This window comes from Lampetra fluviatilis, chromosome 63 (assembly GCF_964198595.1).
Source record: "Lampetra fluviatilis chromosome 63, kcLamFluv1.1, whole genome shotgun sequence".
In the NCBI taxonomy this organism is placed as follows: Eukaryota; Metazoa; Chordata; class Hyperoartia; order Petromyzontiformes; family Petromyzontidae; genus Lampetra; species Lampetra fluviatilis.
This window is the reverse complement of record NC_136337.1, coordinates 3,166,061-3,180,955: the sequence shown is the minus strand read 5'-3', so window position 1 is coordinate 3,180,955 and position 14,895 is coordinate 3,166,061. Positions and strand designations below refer to the sequence as shown.

The 14,895-nt window shown below is 56.2% G+C and overlaps 1 protein-coding gene across 4 annotated transcripts in view; it reads left to right on the top strand.

Annotated features, from left to right (window-relative positions):
- Positions 1 to 14,895, top strand: part of LOC144951755 (uncharacterized) — a 48,720-nt gene that overhangs the window by 14,502 nt on the left and 19,323 nt on the right. For all 4 annotated transcript variants that reach the window (XM_078882110.1, XM_078882109.1, XM_078882108.1 and 1 more), the window contains exons 3-4: positions 3,134 to 3,505; positions 13,997 to 14,194. In XM_078882110.1, the coding sequence (XP_078738236.1) occupies positions 3,134 to 3,505; positions 13,997 to 14,194 (570 nt within the window). The remainder of the gene's footprint in view (positions 1 to 3,133; positions 3,506 to 13,996; positions 14,195 to 14,895) is intronic.

The following is a 14,895-nucleotide window of genomic DNA, read 5'->3' as shown; positions in this document are numbered from 1 at the left end:
CCAGGCTTATCAACGCATTTCATAACTAGTTTGTTTTGGGTGAGATCGTGCAGGTGTAACGTCAATGTTTTAACTATTACCGTCCACCCCCCCGAGAGATCCAATCAAATCAAGTTGCACCATGGGCAAATCTACAAATCGATTTTGGGTTGAGAACAAGACCAGAGGAGGAGGAATGTTGAACAGGCGAAGCACAATTTTTGATGATTTTGTACGACGTCGTATCGCCAGAGATTACACCCAGCATCATCAAGGTGTCAACAAAAACTCCGCTCTCCCTCTCTCCTTGCGTGACAGAGCTTCCTGATCCGGGGTCCTTAAGAGTAGGTGCCATGACGTCATCACGCCAGCCATGCACGCGAACCGGTTGAATAATTAGTCGATGGCTCGTTGATGGGTTGTGATTGGCGGGTTAGATTCGTGTCAAAAGGTGAATCTATTTGGCGGTTGGTGAAATGAGGATTTTCCTCGATTTTATGATGGCGTTTAGTGTTGGTAATAAAGCTGGATTATTATATATGCGAGGAGTCTAATATAAAACAATTTCATTTGATGGCTTTAATGGGCGGTCGTTGGTGACCAGGCCGAGATCCATCAGCTCGCTGCACTTGGGAACCTCGTTCAATCGCTACGGCTGCGCGGCTGATACTTGGACTCCAACGCAGGCTCTCATCTGCGCCGGCTTTAGCGTCGCTGACCCCTGAGCAGAGGTCGCAATCGGGTACCCGATACCCGTACCCTACCCGATACCCGGCTACCCGTACCCGGCCGGGTACGGGTAGCCGTTTGCGACCCTGGTGCGGCCGGGTACGGGTAAGGAATCAAAACCCGTTTGCGACCTCTGCCTCTTGAGCCACCCCATGGCCCACTCGTGGCTAATACGAGTCGCCCCTTTCTGGCAGAGCCTGTGATGCGTGAACTCATTACGCTCCCCACATTCTGTTCCCCCCCCTCGCACCACCACCCGCCCCATGCGAGCGAGCGGACGTCTCTCCACTCCAGGGTAGCAGCGGACAGACTCTGGCTCACTCTCTCCGCAGGAGTTAACTTGAGGCCGCGGTCAGGAAGGGGTGGGGGGGGGTGCGAGGGCTGAGCGGCAGTAGGGGGGCAGCCGTTTTATCAGTCATCGCCCTCCATGGCCCTCACAGCAGACCTGCTACAGGAGGCATCTCTGGAATGTTATGAGCTGTCAAGTGCTGGCTTAGCATCCCGACCCCAGCCGTCAACACCTGTCAGCCACCGCCACCACCGCCGCTGGCCACGGCGAGCTGTCCCCACGTTTGTTCCTCTGCAGGGGCCGCGGTGCAGTGGTAACGCTTGTGCCTCGCAGCAAGAAGGGCCTGGGTTCGATTCTTGACTCGGGCGCCTACTTTGCGTGTGGAGGAAACCCCATGTTCTGCATGGGGTTCCTGCATGTTCTCCAGTTCCTTCACACGGCAAAAAAAAATCAACACACGTGCAGCGTAACCGGTATTGGCCCAAAACATCGCAATGGTGAAAACACTCGTTGCAAATTACTCATTTGGGGTTACACGCAGAGCAAGATCTGCATGTAAGGCAGTACCCTCATGGGTAAACGAGTGGAATAATAATAATAATAATTGACTCATCGTCCCGGCCCTACGCGATGATGCAGAGGCTGTTGATGTTGAGTCAAGCGAAAGTTAAGCTCAATGAGCTTCTTAGATCAATGGGGGGGGGGGGGGGCCTCGCGCCAAATAAACGCGACCGACCGACTGAAGTGGCAGGTCAGGCTTAGGCCAACTTTTAATCGGCGGCACGGAACCCCGCGGCTCGGCCGTGGGATAATCGCTCGGGCAGCAGAGTCCCGACTCTGGAGTCCCGCGAGAGGCCGGCGCTGCCTCGCGATCGCTCGCCACTCTCGACGAGCGATTGGCGCGCCGATAGCCGCGGGTCTCGCGTTTCCCGAGCCGCCACGCGGGTTAATCCCCGAGGTTTATCTCTCTCTTTCTCTCTCTCTCTCGTGTGTGTGCAAGGTCATCAGCACGTCCTCCGCAGGTAGAGTCCGCAGGGGAGGGTGGTGGGCGGTGGGGGAGGGAGGGTGGTTGGGGGTTCCGTGGGTTCTGTGGTGTCCGCAGTTCATCTTCTTGGTTCTTTCGGTAAAGTCACGTAGAAGGGAAGTAATAAAATGATAAAAATAAAACATAATAAAATAAATAATATTTTTATTATTTTATTACTTCCCTTCTACGTGACTTTACCGAAAGAACCAAGAAGATGAATCCCTGCAGTCACGAAAGCTTTAAATCAAAGTGTCCGCAGTTATCATCATCGTGGTCGGCAGCAGTGGTCATCATCGTTATCAGCAGCAGCCGCAGCAATAGCATCATCGTCATCAGCAACAGCATCATCGTTGTCATTAGAAGCAACATCATCAGCAGCAGCGGTCACGTGATCGTCTTCTGCAGCAGTGTCATCATCATCATCATCATTCTTATCATCATCAAGTGTTACGTGACCAGAAAATAGTACAGTCAAAGGAAGAGATGTATAGTGGATGCGGTGTGCCGGATGATTCCAAGCATGTTGTGAATCCACTCAGGTTGAGATCTCGGTCTATACCAGACTCCAGTGTTTCATATCATCCATACTCACTCATCCACCCGCTCACACACCCGCCCAGTCACTACGCTGCAGGTCACGACAATTCTGTTTCTGCTTCTTCCCGTGCACCGCTCCCCTTGGAATTCCCTCTTTACCCCCAAGCATTTTTTTCAATCAAAGAAATGTGTCAACTCTTATTTACATTACAACTTTGACAATAGTGCTGCTTGTTGCTGGCCACTTGACACTTCAGGCCTCTGGAGGCCCGTGCTCACCAACTACAACTGTTGTCGTGGAAGCCGCAGAGAGAGAGGGTATACTTGATGTGGTGTGACGGGCGCGGAAACATTAAGCCCCGGTCATGAGAAAAGCGCAGCCAAACTCAGTTGGACCCCCACCCCCCCCCCCCTTACCCCCCACCCCCCCCCCCACCTCCCCCCCACCACAGCCCGCCGGCCCCCCGAGATCGATGCTTGTCTTACTTGGGCTGCTGTATGCTCCCCACTAAGTACTGCCCCCCACTGTGCACTACCCCTGCCCCCCCCCCACCGTGCGCTGTCTGCCGCAGGGTGCACGGTTCCTGGTGCTGAAGAAGAAGTTCCGTCACCTGCTGGGTGGCGATGCGGCTGCGGGAACCCACGGGTCGGGAGGAGGAGGAGGGGAGGAGGAGGGCGAGCGCGGAGGATCGTCCCTCACAGTGGAGGCACAGCCCCACGTCCACGATGGAGAGGAGGGGGAGCAGCAGCAGCAGCAGCAGCAGGAGGAGGAGGTGAAGAAGATGGACGAGGAGGAGGAGGAGGCAGGGACGTCGGGCGATGGTGCCGAGCCGCTGGAGGTGGAGGGACGTGGCAAGGAGGTGGAGGAGGCGATGGAGGTGGAGGAGAAACAGGAGGTGGAGGAGGTGGACAAGGAGGAGGACGTCGTGGAGGCCCAGGAGATGGTACGCACGCATCTCTGCCGCGTGACGTTAGTTTGCCCGACGATTTTTTATTTTGAATGGCAAATGTCGAACGCCGGCCCAAAAGGCCTACAATGCACCGCGGCCAGAAATTATCTGCCGTTGATCGTAGTGCAGCAGATAGGGACCAACACGTGTCCCGAATTGAGCGAGGTCATAGGAACGCAGAGCGGTGCGAGGGAAGAAGCAGAGAGAGAAGTGAGGTGACCTGCAGTGTGGTGCGTGAATGAGTGGGTGGACGAGTGGGTCAGTGAGCGTTTTTCTGACCTGCAGCTTGGTGAGTGAGTGAGTGAGTGGGTGACGATCGCACCAATCTCGCATCGCGGCGTCTCACGCAGCGGGCGCTCCGATCGAGACCAGGCTGCGGCATTGGCAGCCGACAGCCGCTCGTGGACTTGACGCTTTAAGCCAGGCCCGGCGCGAGCATGCCGCCCGTAAATACAACGGCGGCGGAGGCGACGGGCGACCGGCGGCGGAGGCTGGCGTGTCGCGGTCGGGGACGACATCGGCCTAGCCCTCCCTTTTATTTACGCCGATCGCGAAAAGCGCCGCGGGGGAAAATGCGAAACGCTTCTGGCAAGCGTGACCGCCGCAAGGCTGTCTCCGCTAAAGCCCCCCCGCAGACGGGACGGCCCCGGTCGCGTCGCCACAGCGCACTGGAAGACACGATTGGTGAACTGCAGCGTTAAGGGGTGGACAACTAAACAAGGTGGCACGGCAGCTGGCCTGCTAACGGGTATTAGTCTGCCAGTAGAGGAGGCGGCGGTGACTGCCACCGTGTGTGATCTCAATTGGGTTACGGGTTACGATGGGGCCTACTCGGCTACCCCCCCCCCCCGGGCAATTGACCGTGACGGGGCGTTCCCAACCTGAAGAGCAACGCTCGGCTCATCCACCTCCTCGCTCGCACCTTCCGGTTTAACCACGGCTTTCCGATATGTACGCACCTTGAACTTCTTTCACACCGTACGTAGCCAACCGTGCTAATCGGAGGTGCGGGAGAAGGACAACAATCTAAACATGAAGTAGCAGTTCTAAAGGAATTCGTTTTCAATGTAGATGATTTAAAAGCACCAATGGCTTCCTAATATCGGAAGGAAGAGCGTTCCAGACGGCCGCAGAAACGCATTTTAAAGCGCGCGATGCAGTGACCGTCTTTGTTCGATGGCTAGCCAAGTGCTGCTGCGAGGATGACCGAAGTTCCCGTGATGGTTTATGCTCCTTAACGAGATCAACAAGGTATTGTGGTTCACTAGTGGCAAGCACTTTGAGTGTAATGGGTGCGACGGAGCACTGGTGGGGTTGTAAACATCATCGCTGGGGAGACGCCTTCCCGTCGTGAATGGTTACCGGGCTTAATAGGTGCTACTCACCAAAAGCACTTGCCCCAACAGTCAGTTAATACCATACGGGTGATCTTTGCCTTTGCGACCGTATCCGGCCCCCCACGCCCGCCGATGCTCGCTTGCTTTTGAGGGTGTGCCAGGTCACCTCCTCTAGAGACGAAGGAGCGACGCTCCACGCGCAAACACGGCTCCCACGCAAGCACGGCTCCATGTTTGCTCAGCTGTAAGCGGCGGAGACGTCGAAGTCGACGTCACGTTCACGTGTGTGTGTCTGTTCAGTACCCAGATGTGTGTGTGGTGCACAGGGAGGTGTATGTGTGTGGAACATCTCTGTCGGTTAGAAACATTTAGGCTGGCCTGGGTTTAACCAGGCTGGATTGTGTGAGGAGCTCACAAATCCTTGAAAGATCTGGACAAAGTTCCATCGGTGAGCTCCGGCAAGCAAGGCTGCGTTGGATGGGTCATGTAGCCCGCATGCCCAGCTACCGCATGCCTCAACAGCTTTTGTTGGGCCGGATAGAGGGGGCTAAGCGGACACGAAACGGGCTAGAGAAGAGATGGAATTATGGGACGTGGAGCTGAGTGGACTTGCCGATGACTGGTACCAGCGGTGTCAAGATCGGCCTCTGTGGAGGAGGGCAGAGGAGCAACGCTCACAACAACGAGCGGAGCGCTGGGCGGCTAAAACAGCGAGTTGGCACAGGTGGCGCATCGGCCAGTCATCTCAGTCACCTCAGTCATTCGACCCGTAGCACCTGGGTCTGCCCCGTGACCTCCTGCCGGCGGGCGTTCGACACTTCACGTGGCCCTAACGTGCACATAACCTTGCACAAGCGCCGTGGTGACTTCACCGCCACTTAGTGGCGAATGGCGGTTGTTTTTGTAGGGCGGTATTGTAGTGGTTAGCGTGCCATGCTATGAATCCGGCGACCCAAGTTCGATTCTCACTCATGGCAAACACCATTATTTCAACTGGTCCTGGGCCTCCCCTAGGTCGACTCAGCCTCAAATGAGTACCCGGTGCGGTGTGTAACATCACCACTGGGGAGACAAAGGCGGCCGGGCGTGGTGTTGGCCACCGACCCCCTCGTGTGCTGTGCCGGCCTTCATAGGTGCTCGCTAACAGCACTTGCCCCAACAGTCTGTTACAGGCTATACGGGGGATCTTTGTATTTGTTCTGTAGAGCAGTAGTGTAGTAGTTAGCGTGCCCCGCTACAAACCCGGCGACCGGCGTTCGATTCCAGCTCGCGGCCAACACCAGTGACGATTATCTGAACTGGTCCTGGGCTTCCCCGAAGTCAACTCATCATCCTCATAAGAGTACCTGGTGTGTAAACATTGCCACTAGGAAGACAAAGGTGGTTGGGCGTGTTGCTGACAACCCACCCCCTTGTGTGCCATCATATTTGTTTACTCGCTAAGAGCACTTGGTCCAAAAGTTTGATAAGGCTATATGGTGGATCTTTATCTTTGATGCATGGGGGAGGTTGTGTGAGATATACGGGGATGTGTGGGTGTCGGGAGCGGTGGCACAGTGGTTAGCGCACAGCGCTGCGAACCCATTTAATTCCCGCTCACGACGAATAATAGTGGCAAATTTTTGAACCGATCTTGAGCCTCCCCTAGATCGACTCAGCCTTACATGAGTACCTCGTGTGGTGTGTGAATATCAGCATTGGGAAGACAAAGGTGGCCTGGCGTGGTGTTGGCCACCCACCCCCTCATGTACCTTGCTGGCCTTCATAAGTTCTAACAGCATTTGCCCTAACTGTCTTAAATAGGCTACATGGGGGAGGGATCTTTGTCTTGTGTGTGTGCTCTCCCATTTAATCACGGCGCTCTGCAATCAGCATTCTGACCGCATTAATCACAGCGTCAGAAGCGGCAGGCCATGCTCGTGTCTGCACGCAGAGCAGGCGGCCGGAGCGGTCGGAAGGTTCAATAAAACCGAACCAGTTCCTGCCTGCCGCTGCATGAGGTGTCAGCAGCCGCACTGCACAGCGCTCCGATCTGCTATCAGGAAGCTGCGCATGTTGATCCGCACGATGTCCGACGTTTCGCTTCCCCCCCCCACCCCTCCCTCCATGGCGCCGCGGGACCGTAAAGGACTTGCGAGGGCATGGGGTGACCTCCATCCAGCAGTGGATGGACAATGGCTGATGACGATGACGACGATGAATTTGGAGCGAGAGATAGAGAGGCGCGTGTGAGTGACGGCGCATGAAAACGCCAACCCCCCCCACCCACCCCCACCACGTGCTCCTCATGGGGGGGGTGGGAGGGCCCAAAATTGCCCCCTCCTACCACCCTACCACCCACCCGTCCACCTTGCTCACTCCGCCACCCCCATCCACCCCACCCCCGTCTCTTTCAAGTTGGCTCAAACCTTCTTTTCATAAGTGGAGAAATTTACCATTTCCATATATATATAAACATTTAAATACAAACACCTTGTGGATATTTAAAGATTAAATAGGATTGTGGCTTCTTCTTCTTGAAGCTGTTTGGAGCTGAGGGGTGCATCAGTCTTTGACGGAGCTGCCGATCCCGTTAACCCCTCGTGTGCCGAGCGCGGGGCCGGGTACCAGTGGGGCTGCTGTGCGGTGCCATGCCGGTCCGGCGGTAGCCGCGCCGAACAGTCGTTCCACCGTGACGCCGTCTCCGCCAGCAGCGCTCTCCGCATCTCCTTCTTCTGGTCTCGGGGACGTTGGAGACTGTTCTTGCCATTGTTGGGGCCGTTGGGGTGGTTGGGCGCCGTTGGGGGCAGTTGGGGGCCATTGAGGCCGTTAGGACCGTTTCGGCAGTTGGGGGCAGTTGGGGGCAATTGGGGGCCATTGAGGCAGTTAGGACCGTTTCGGCAGTTGGGGGCAGTTGGGGGCCATTGAGGCCGTTGGGGCCGTTTCGGCAGTTGGGGGCAGTTGGGGGCCATTGAGGCGGTTAGGACCGTTTAGGCAGTTGAGGGCAGTTGGGGGCCATTGAGGCCGTTGGGGCCGTTTAGGCAGTTGGGGCGGTTTGGGGCCGTTAGGGGCCGTTAGGGACCATTGGGAGCTTTTGGAGACTGTTGGGGACAGTTGGGGTCATTGGAGGCTATTTGGGACCATTTCCTTGACCGATATGTCCTCCTTTCTAAATATGAATCCTGAGAGCTTCACAAAGGTTTGTGAGAGTCTTGAACACGAATAGCCCCCTGTGTGTCTGTCCACAGGTCCTGCCTGATGAATCGCTGCCGGTGAACTGCCAGATCTTCATAGGCAAGGGCCTTCTCTGTGAGATATGGGTCCCTAGTTTTGACGCAGAACCCTGCAGCGCACAAAGCAACGGAATTAATAAGCCGACGAGATGCCCTATCGGCAAGGAGGCGCGGCGCCTGTTTATTTAATTGCTTATTTCGTTTCTTGCGGCGACGGTTGTGATGCGGAGAGATGGAGCGTCTCGTTTGCGGGTTGTGTCCGGGTTCGACACAACCTGGACACGCGGCACGGTTGACTACTTACGGTGCTAAAGAAGCTCAACATTCGTACATGCTAGCCTTGGTCAGGCGAGTCGAACTGTGAACCATGATTCTTGTTTAAAACAAGACGAAGAAGATAACACCGCTTTGATTGGAGCTACCAAGAGGTTTCATGTTGCAGGGACGTGAGGCTGCCGGGGGTGACTGAGTGATCGAGGGGACTTCATCCTTTCTTTAAACAAGGCTAGAGCCCGCCCTTTAAGACCAAGAAGTCTCTTGTTTGAGAGAGGCCCCCCGGGTTTAAGATGAAATTCAACCAGCGGTTAAATATATTCATCACTGGAAAAAACACTTTGTCCACCGGGTTAAAGATATCTCAAATGTAGCTTCAAAAGTGTAAATGAAACGGAATCAAGAACTTCTTCTTGGTTCTTTCGGTAAAGTCACGTAGAAGGGAAATAATAAAATAATAAAATAAAACATAATAAAATAATATTTTATTATTTCCCTTCTACGTGACTTTACCGAAAGATCCAAGAAGATGAATCCCTGCAGTCACGAAAGCTTTAAATCGAAATGGAATCAAGAAAGTTGTTGAACTCTCCCGAATCACCCCCCCCCACCACCTGTGTCTAACCAGCAGTATAAGTGGGTCCAGCAAAGCTGGACCAAGATGTCTTTGCCAGCGTGGAAGAGTAGACCAAATACCCTGCTGCAGACTCACCTCTAGCGGGGGGGAGGCCCTTCTGTCAGTTGGTCAGCATGTCGTGTGCGGTGGGGTAAAGTGTGTGCGTACTCACGCCACCTCTTCCGAGATGTCTTTGCCAGCGTGGAAGAGTAGGCCAAATACCCTGCTGCAAACCCACCTCTAACAGGGGGAGGCCCTTCTGTCAGTTGGTCAGCATGTCGTGTGCGGTGGGGTAAAGTGTGTGCGTACTCACGCCACCTCTTCCGAGATGTCTTTGCCAGCGTGGAAGAGTAGGCCAAATACCCTGCTGCAAACCCACCTCTAGCAGGGGGAGGCCCTTCTGTCAGTTGGTCAGCATGTCGTGTGCGGTGGGGTAAAGTGTGTGCGTACTCACGCCACCTCTTCCGAGATGCCTTCGCCAGCGTGGAAGAGTAGGCCAGAAATGCCACTCTCGAAGAGTGGCGACTCTCCACTCATTTTCAGAGGAAGGACCACTTTCGCCGATAAGACGTGATCAGTGTGAGGGCCGCCACACATCTGAAACCGTTTAGGATTGACAGCAGCACAATGATGGCGGCGGGGGGGGGGGGTGTTTTCACATTTGCGTATTGTCGGGTGGGCAGCACGTCAGAGGCCTCACTAAAGGCCACCAGGGGCCGCCAGTGGCCCGCGGGCCTTGCAATTCAGAACACTGCTCTAGAGCTTCCCTCTGGTGGCGGCCCCTTTCCGCCTTGAGCCGGCAAGCTGTTGCAGGGGCTGCGCCTGTTACCTCCGAATGAAGCGGTAGCCTCCGGGAGGAGAGCGGAGGCCAGAGGTCGCAAACAGGTTTTGATTCCTTACCCGTACCCGTACCCGGCCGCACCAGGGTCGCAAATGGGTACCCGTAGCCGGGTACGGGTACCCGTTCCCTACCTGTACCCTACCCGAAATGAGTGACAAACGGTTACTCACCAATTCTAGATTTACTCACCAGTGACTCACGGCCTACCCGTACCCGTACCCGGCCGCACCAGGGTCGCAAACGGCTACCCGTACCTGGCTGGGTACGGGTAGCCAGGTATTGGGTAGGGTGCGGGTATCGGGTACCCGGTTGCGACCTCTGGCGGAGGCGCGGGACATCGTCGACGGGGTTAAACGGGCGTCCCCCGCAATTTATTAATATTTTTATTATTTGCGAGCAATTGTATTTTTATTGCGGTGGTGGCGATGCGGGCGGGGGTGGAGGGGCGGGTGGTGGAGTGGCGGAGGGGCGGCCGGAGGGGCGCGATATTAGCATTTGTCACCAGCCCAAGCTGGCGAGCTTCACGGGGCGAGAGACGCGGCTGTCACGTCGAGCTGGCGTTTCTCGCCCTCTCGCTCCGCGACTTCCGCATTAATATTTATGCTCCCGCTAAATTGTCATCTCTGTCTCCCCCCCCCACCCCCACCCCCTCCCCCAAGGATTCCCCCGATTGAAATCAAACGCTTCTGGGCTTTTAAATATATGAGAAAAAGAGGGGGGCGGGTTGGGGGTGGGCACGTGGGGGTGGGCGGCGGGTGGGTGGGGAAAAGAGATTGACTGGGTAAGAAGTGAAGTGTTCTTAACCCTTTGTGCGTGGTGCCCACGCCGCTGGCGGCAGGGTCCTGCTGCCCCGACACCCCCCGTGCTCCCCCCCCCCACCCCCCCTTCTTGTTCGGTGCCTTGAGCTCCTCCGTCATGGCACCGCAGCCCTCACGGATTTCAGAAGCTTGTGGCTTGTTTAACAAAATATATATATAAAGTTCCCGTTCGTCTGTCTTTTTGGCGCGGCGAGAGGAAACACAACTGCTGTGGGCGCTGGGGCGACGGCATGGGAAGCGGTTAAGGGTTGTCAACATTTAAATGTCACTCATCCCGCGGCGGTTAGCGCGCAGGGCCTCCTGTCCCGGCAGACGCTTAACCCTTCGCTCGCCCGGCCCCCCCCCGTGCCAACCTCCATGCTGCCCCCGTGCGTCATGAAGCTCGGAATTCTGACTCGCGGCCAAGATAAAAAAATATATTTCCACCCGCCACACCACGTCCAGTACACCTCTCGTGATAGCTGTGGACGCTTGTGACCCGCTGCCACCCAGGCCGGTTCTACCAGCGACCTGGAAATTTCATTTCCAACGTTTCGCTCCATATAATGGGAGCCTCTTCGGATCGCCGTGACAATATACGCCGTGCGGCAGCTGGTGCCAGGCTAGGTGAAGGCGGGGCGGTCGCCACGGGGTTAACTCCTCGCGCAGCTTCCGCGCGTGCCACTCGGTGTGCGCCAGGGTTTGAAGTCATTACCTCCGCACGGGCAGCCGGGTGGGCGGAAAGCGGTTAGCAGCGTGGGAGCAGCGTTGGGAGCAGGAGGAAGAGAGAGCCATATGCCGGCGGCCTTTAAAAACTCGACGAGGGCTTAATTCCAAACTCGTTTTTTTTCGCCAGTCGCTGGTAATGGCCACTGCAGCCATCGCGAGAGGCATACTGGATGGCGTGCCGGTTGCCGAAACGCTTCCTGGATCGTGTCCTGATGATGCTTGACGCAGTCCCAAACGAAACGTCACGTGTCTAATGCTTAATTTCTGGTGTGAGAATGGCTAGTCGACTCGCCGCCGACTGAGCTGAACCGATACGAATTGGCGTGTCGGGTGGTGGAGGGTTCTTTAACGACATGGATTTAGCCAGATTATCACGTGGTGGCCTCACGCAAAAATCAATAACGAATTTAATTCCTTTGTTTATTAATTCAGAGATCAATTTAACACGTAGGCTGTCATTCTCTTTGGCTCTTTCGGTAAAGTCACGCCGGCTTGTGCCCGCCCTCACAGTCGGGCATATTTGCGGAATACACCACGCCGCCGTTGACCCTGGCCATTGACCGAGCAACCCAACGTTCCTACCAGCTCCCTCCGCAGGAATGTGTTTATCTTACGGAGCGTGTTTACCTCGGAAAGTCTCAATGAGCCTCAAGACTCTTTTTTCAAGAGGGTCCTTCTAAATGTCCTGAGTAAAGGGGGGGAAATGTGGCAATGTGTCACCTCAATTGACTAATTTGCAGTACATTTTTCAGCATTGGGAAGTTTTTGGCCAATAATAATTCAAGTTTATAAAGCGCCCTTAAACAATCGTCCTCAGGGTGCTTGCTACGGGAGACAACCGGAGAACACCAGAGGGACACCCGTGCAGAACAGGAGGGGAGCGTACACGCGCCACACACTCTCTCACGCACTCACCCTCTCAATCACGCACTCACACTCTGGCAGAACAGGAGGGGAGCGTACACGCGCCACACACTCTCTCACGCACTCACACTCTCAATCACGCACTCACACTCTGGCAGAACAGGAGGGGAGCGTACACGCGCCACACACTCTCTCACGCACTCACCCTCTCAATCACGCACTCACACTCTGGCAGAACAGGAGGGGAGCGTACACGCGCCACACACTCTCTCACGCACTCACCCTCTCAATCACGCACTCACACTCTGGCAGAACAGGAGGGGAGCGTACACGCGCCACACACTCTCTCACGCACTCACACTCTCAATCACGCACTCACACTCTGGCAGAACAGGAGGGGAGCGTACACGCGCCACACACTCTCTCACGCACTCACCCTCTCAATCACGCACTCACACTCTGGCAGAACAGGAGGGGAGCGTACACGCGCCACACACTCTCTCACGCACTCACCCTCTCAATCACGCACTCACACTCTGGCAGAACAGGAGGGGAGCGTACACGCGCCACACACTCTCTCACGCACTCACCCTCTCAATCACGCACTCACACTCTGGCAGAACAGGAGGGGAGCGTACACGCGCCACACACTCTCTCACGCACTCACCCTCTCAATCACGCACTCACACTCTGGCAGAACAGGAGGGGAGCGTACACGCGCCACACACTCTCTCACGCACTCACCCTCTCAATCACGCACTCACACTCTGGCAGAACAGGAGGGGAGCGTACACGCGCCACACACTCTCTCTCACGCACTCACACTCTCAATCACGCACTCACACTCTGGCAGAACAGGGGCAGAACGCACACACGCCACACACTCTCTCACGCATTCACACTCCCAACACGCAGAAAAGCCCCCACGCCGAACGCAGCATCCCTTCTTGCCGTGAGGCCACACAAGCATTACCACCGCACGCACCGTCACAGCCTGCCACTATATAGATTGACGTCGGTTGTTGTACCATACTGCGCGAGCGTTAATTATCGCGAGCCCCCCCCCCCCCCCCCCCCGCCGGGTTGGGGACGTCGTGGACGAACGCGTGGGATCGGTTCGTTCGTCCGTCCGCACGTCGTCCGTAATCCGCGCGATGACGTCCGCTCCCTAAATTAAATTACCCCGGCTCGATATGTGGCCCCCCCCTCCTCCCCCCCCCCCCCCCACTTGCCCCCCTCCCCCCCCCCCCCTTGTGTTCCCTACCCCCCACTGCTGGGGCTGTTTCTCTCTCACCGGCGTAATCCGTCACTAGCGGTGTCGCCTGCAGGTCGCCCCCCCCACGGAACCCCGGTTCCGTGCTCTCCCTCTAATTGGTCTGATTGAAGAAAATTAATCATCTGAAGCCGCTGCTGCTGTTGAGTTGGCAGCGGTGCACACAGCACAGGCAATGACAACCGAACAACCCCTACGCACGCTCCCGCGCCGGTGGTAACACTGCGGCCTGAGAAAGAAAAAGTCTCCACCAGATAGGTGACGTTTTGAGCAATGGCGGAGAGTTAAAGGTCACTCTGCCCTCTTTGGCGTCTCTGTCCACTGTCTAAGCGTCACCTGGTTTACACAGTTTCTTGTCGAGGCCGCACAGATGCGGTGGTGTCATTGAACATGCGGGAGTTGAAATCGTTCGGTGAATGGATTTGGGGTTTCCCCGTAGAGCAACGGTTGCAGTGCACGGCGGTGTGGGTGTCGTGGTTGATGCTGCGGTGTTTGCTAACCATGCGGCGTGTGCGGTGTGCGTTAATGGGGTTCGTGTTGCAGTGTGAGCAGGAGGCCCCGGCTGAGTCTCGTGGCGCTGACCCCGAGGCCTCGTTGTCGTCGTCATCCGAGGGTGGCAGGGTGGAGGATGGGGGCGGGGAGGATGCACGGGGCCCCCCCATTGGGGGGCATGAGCCGGTGTCTGCGAGCAGCGAGACGATCTCTGAGCAGAGTGAGCAGCTCCAGTCCATGTGCTCTAGGGTGAGTGCTCGCGTTCGTTCGCTCACTCACTCGGTTATTAACTCTCACTCTATGGCTCATTCGCCCGCTCATACGTTCACTCCCTCATTCACCCACTCGTTCAGTAATTAAATCGCTTGCCCGCTCACTCTTTGACTCAGCTACGCAGTTATTTACTCATTTGCTCTCTCGTTCATTCACTTATTCTCTCACACACTCATTCACTTGCTTGCTCACTCTTTCGATCACTCACTCGATCGGTCACTCGGTGTCTCATTCACTTCGCTCGCACGTTTGGCCATTCACTCACTCGCCCACTCGCTTGATCCGTCGCTCACCCACCCACTCACTTGCTCAGACACACACGTGCGGTTCCTCTCGCACCGCGTGTCCCTCACAAGCCCAGCTCACGCCACAGGGAGCCATTCAGAATGAGAATCTTTATCTAGACTGGAGGAATCCGACGAGGTGCAAAGCTCTTTTTCACAAACGTCCAGTACGGGCGGGTCAAAAATTGACATCTGGACCCAAATCATGGCCCACACAGTGGCGGCTTCTGGTTTCTCCAGCAAGCCCAGGGAGCGGAGGTTCTAAAGGTGTTGTGACGCGTTGGCAGCGCCCACCAGTGCGCAGTGCCCCCACCCCCCCCTCCCCCCCCCCCGTGTCTCCACGCGCCCCCCCCTCCCCCCCGCGTCGTCGTAAATAACGTCGGGACCACGACC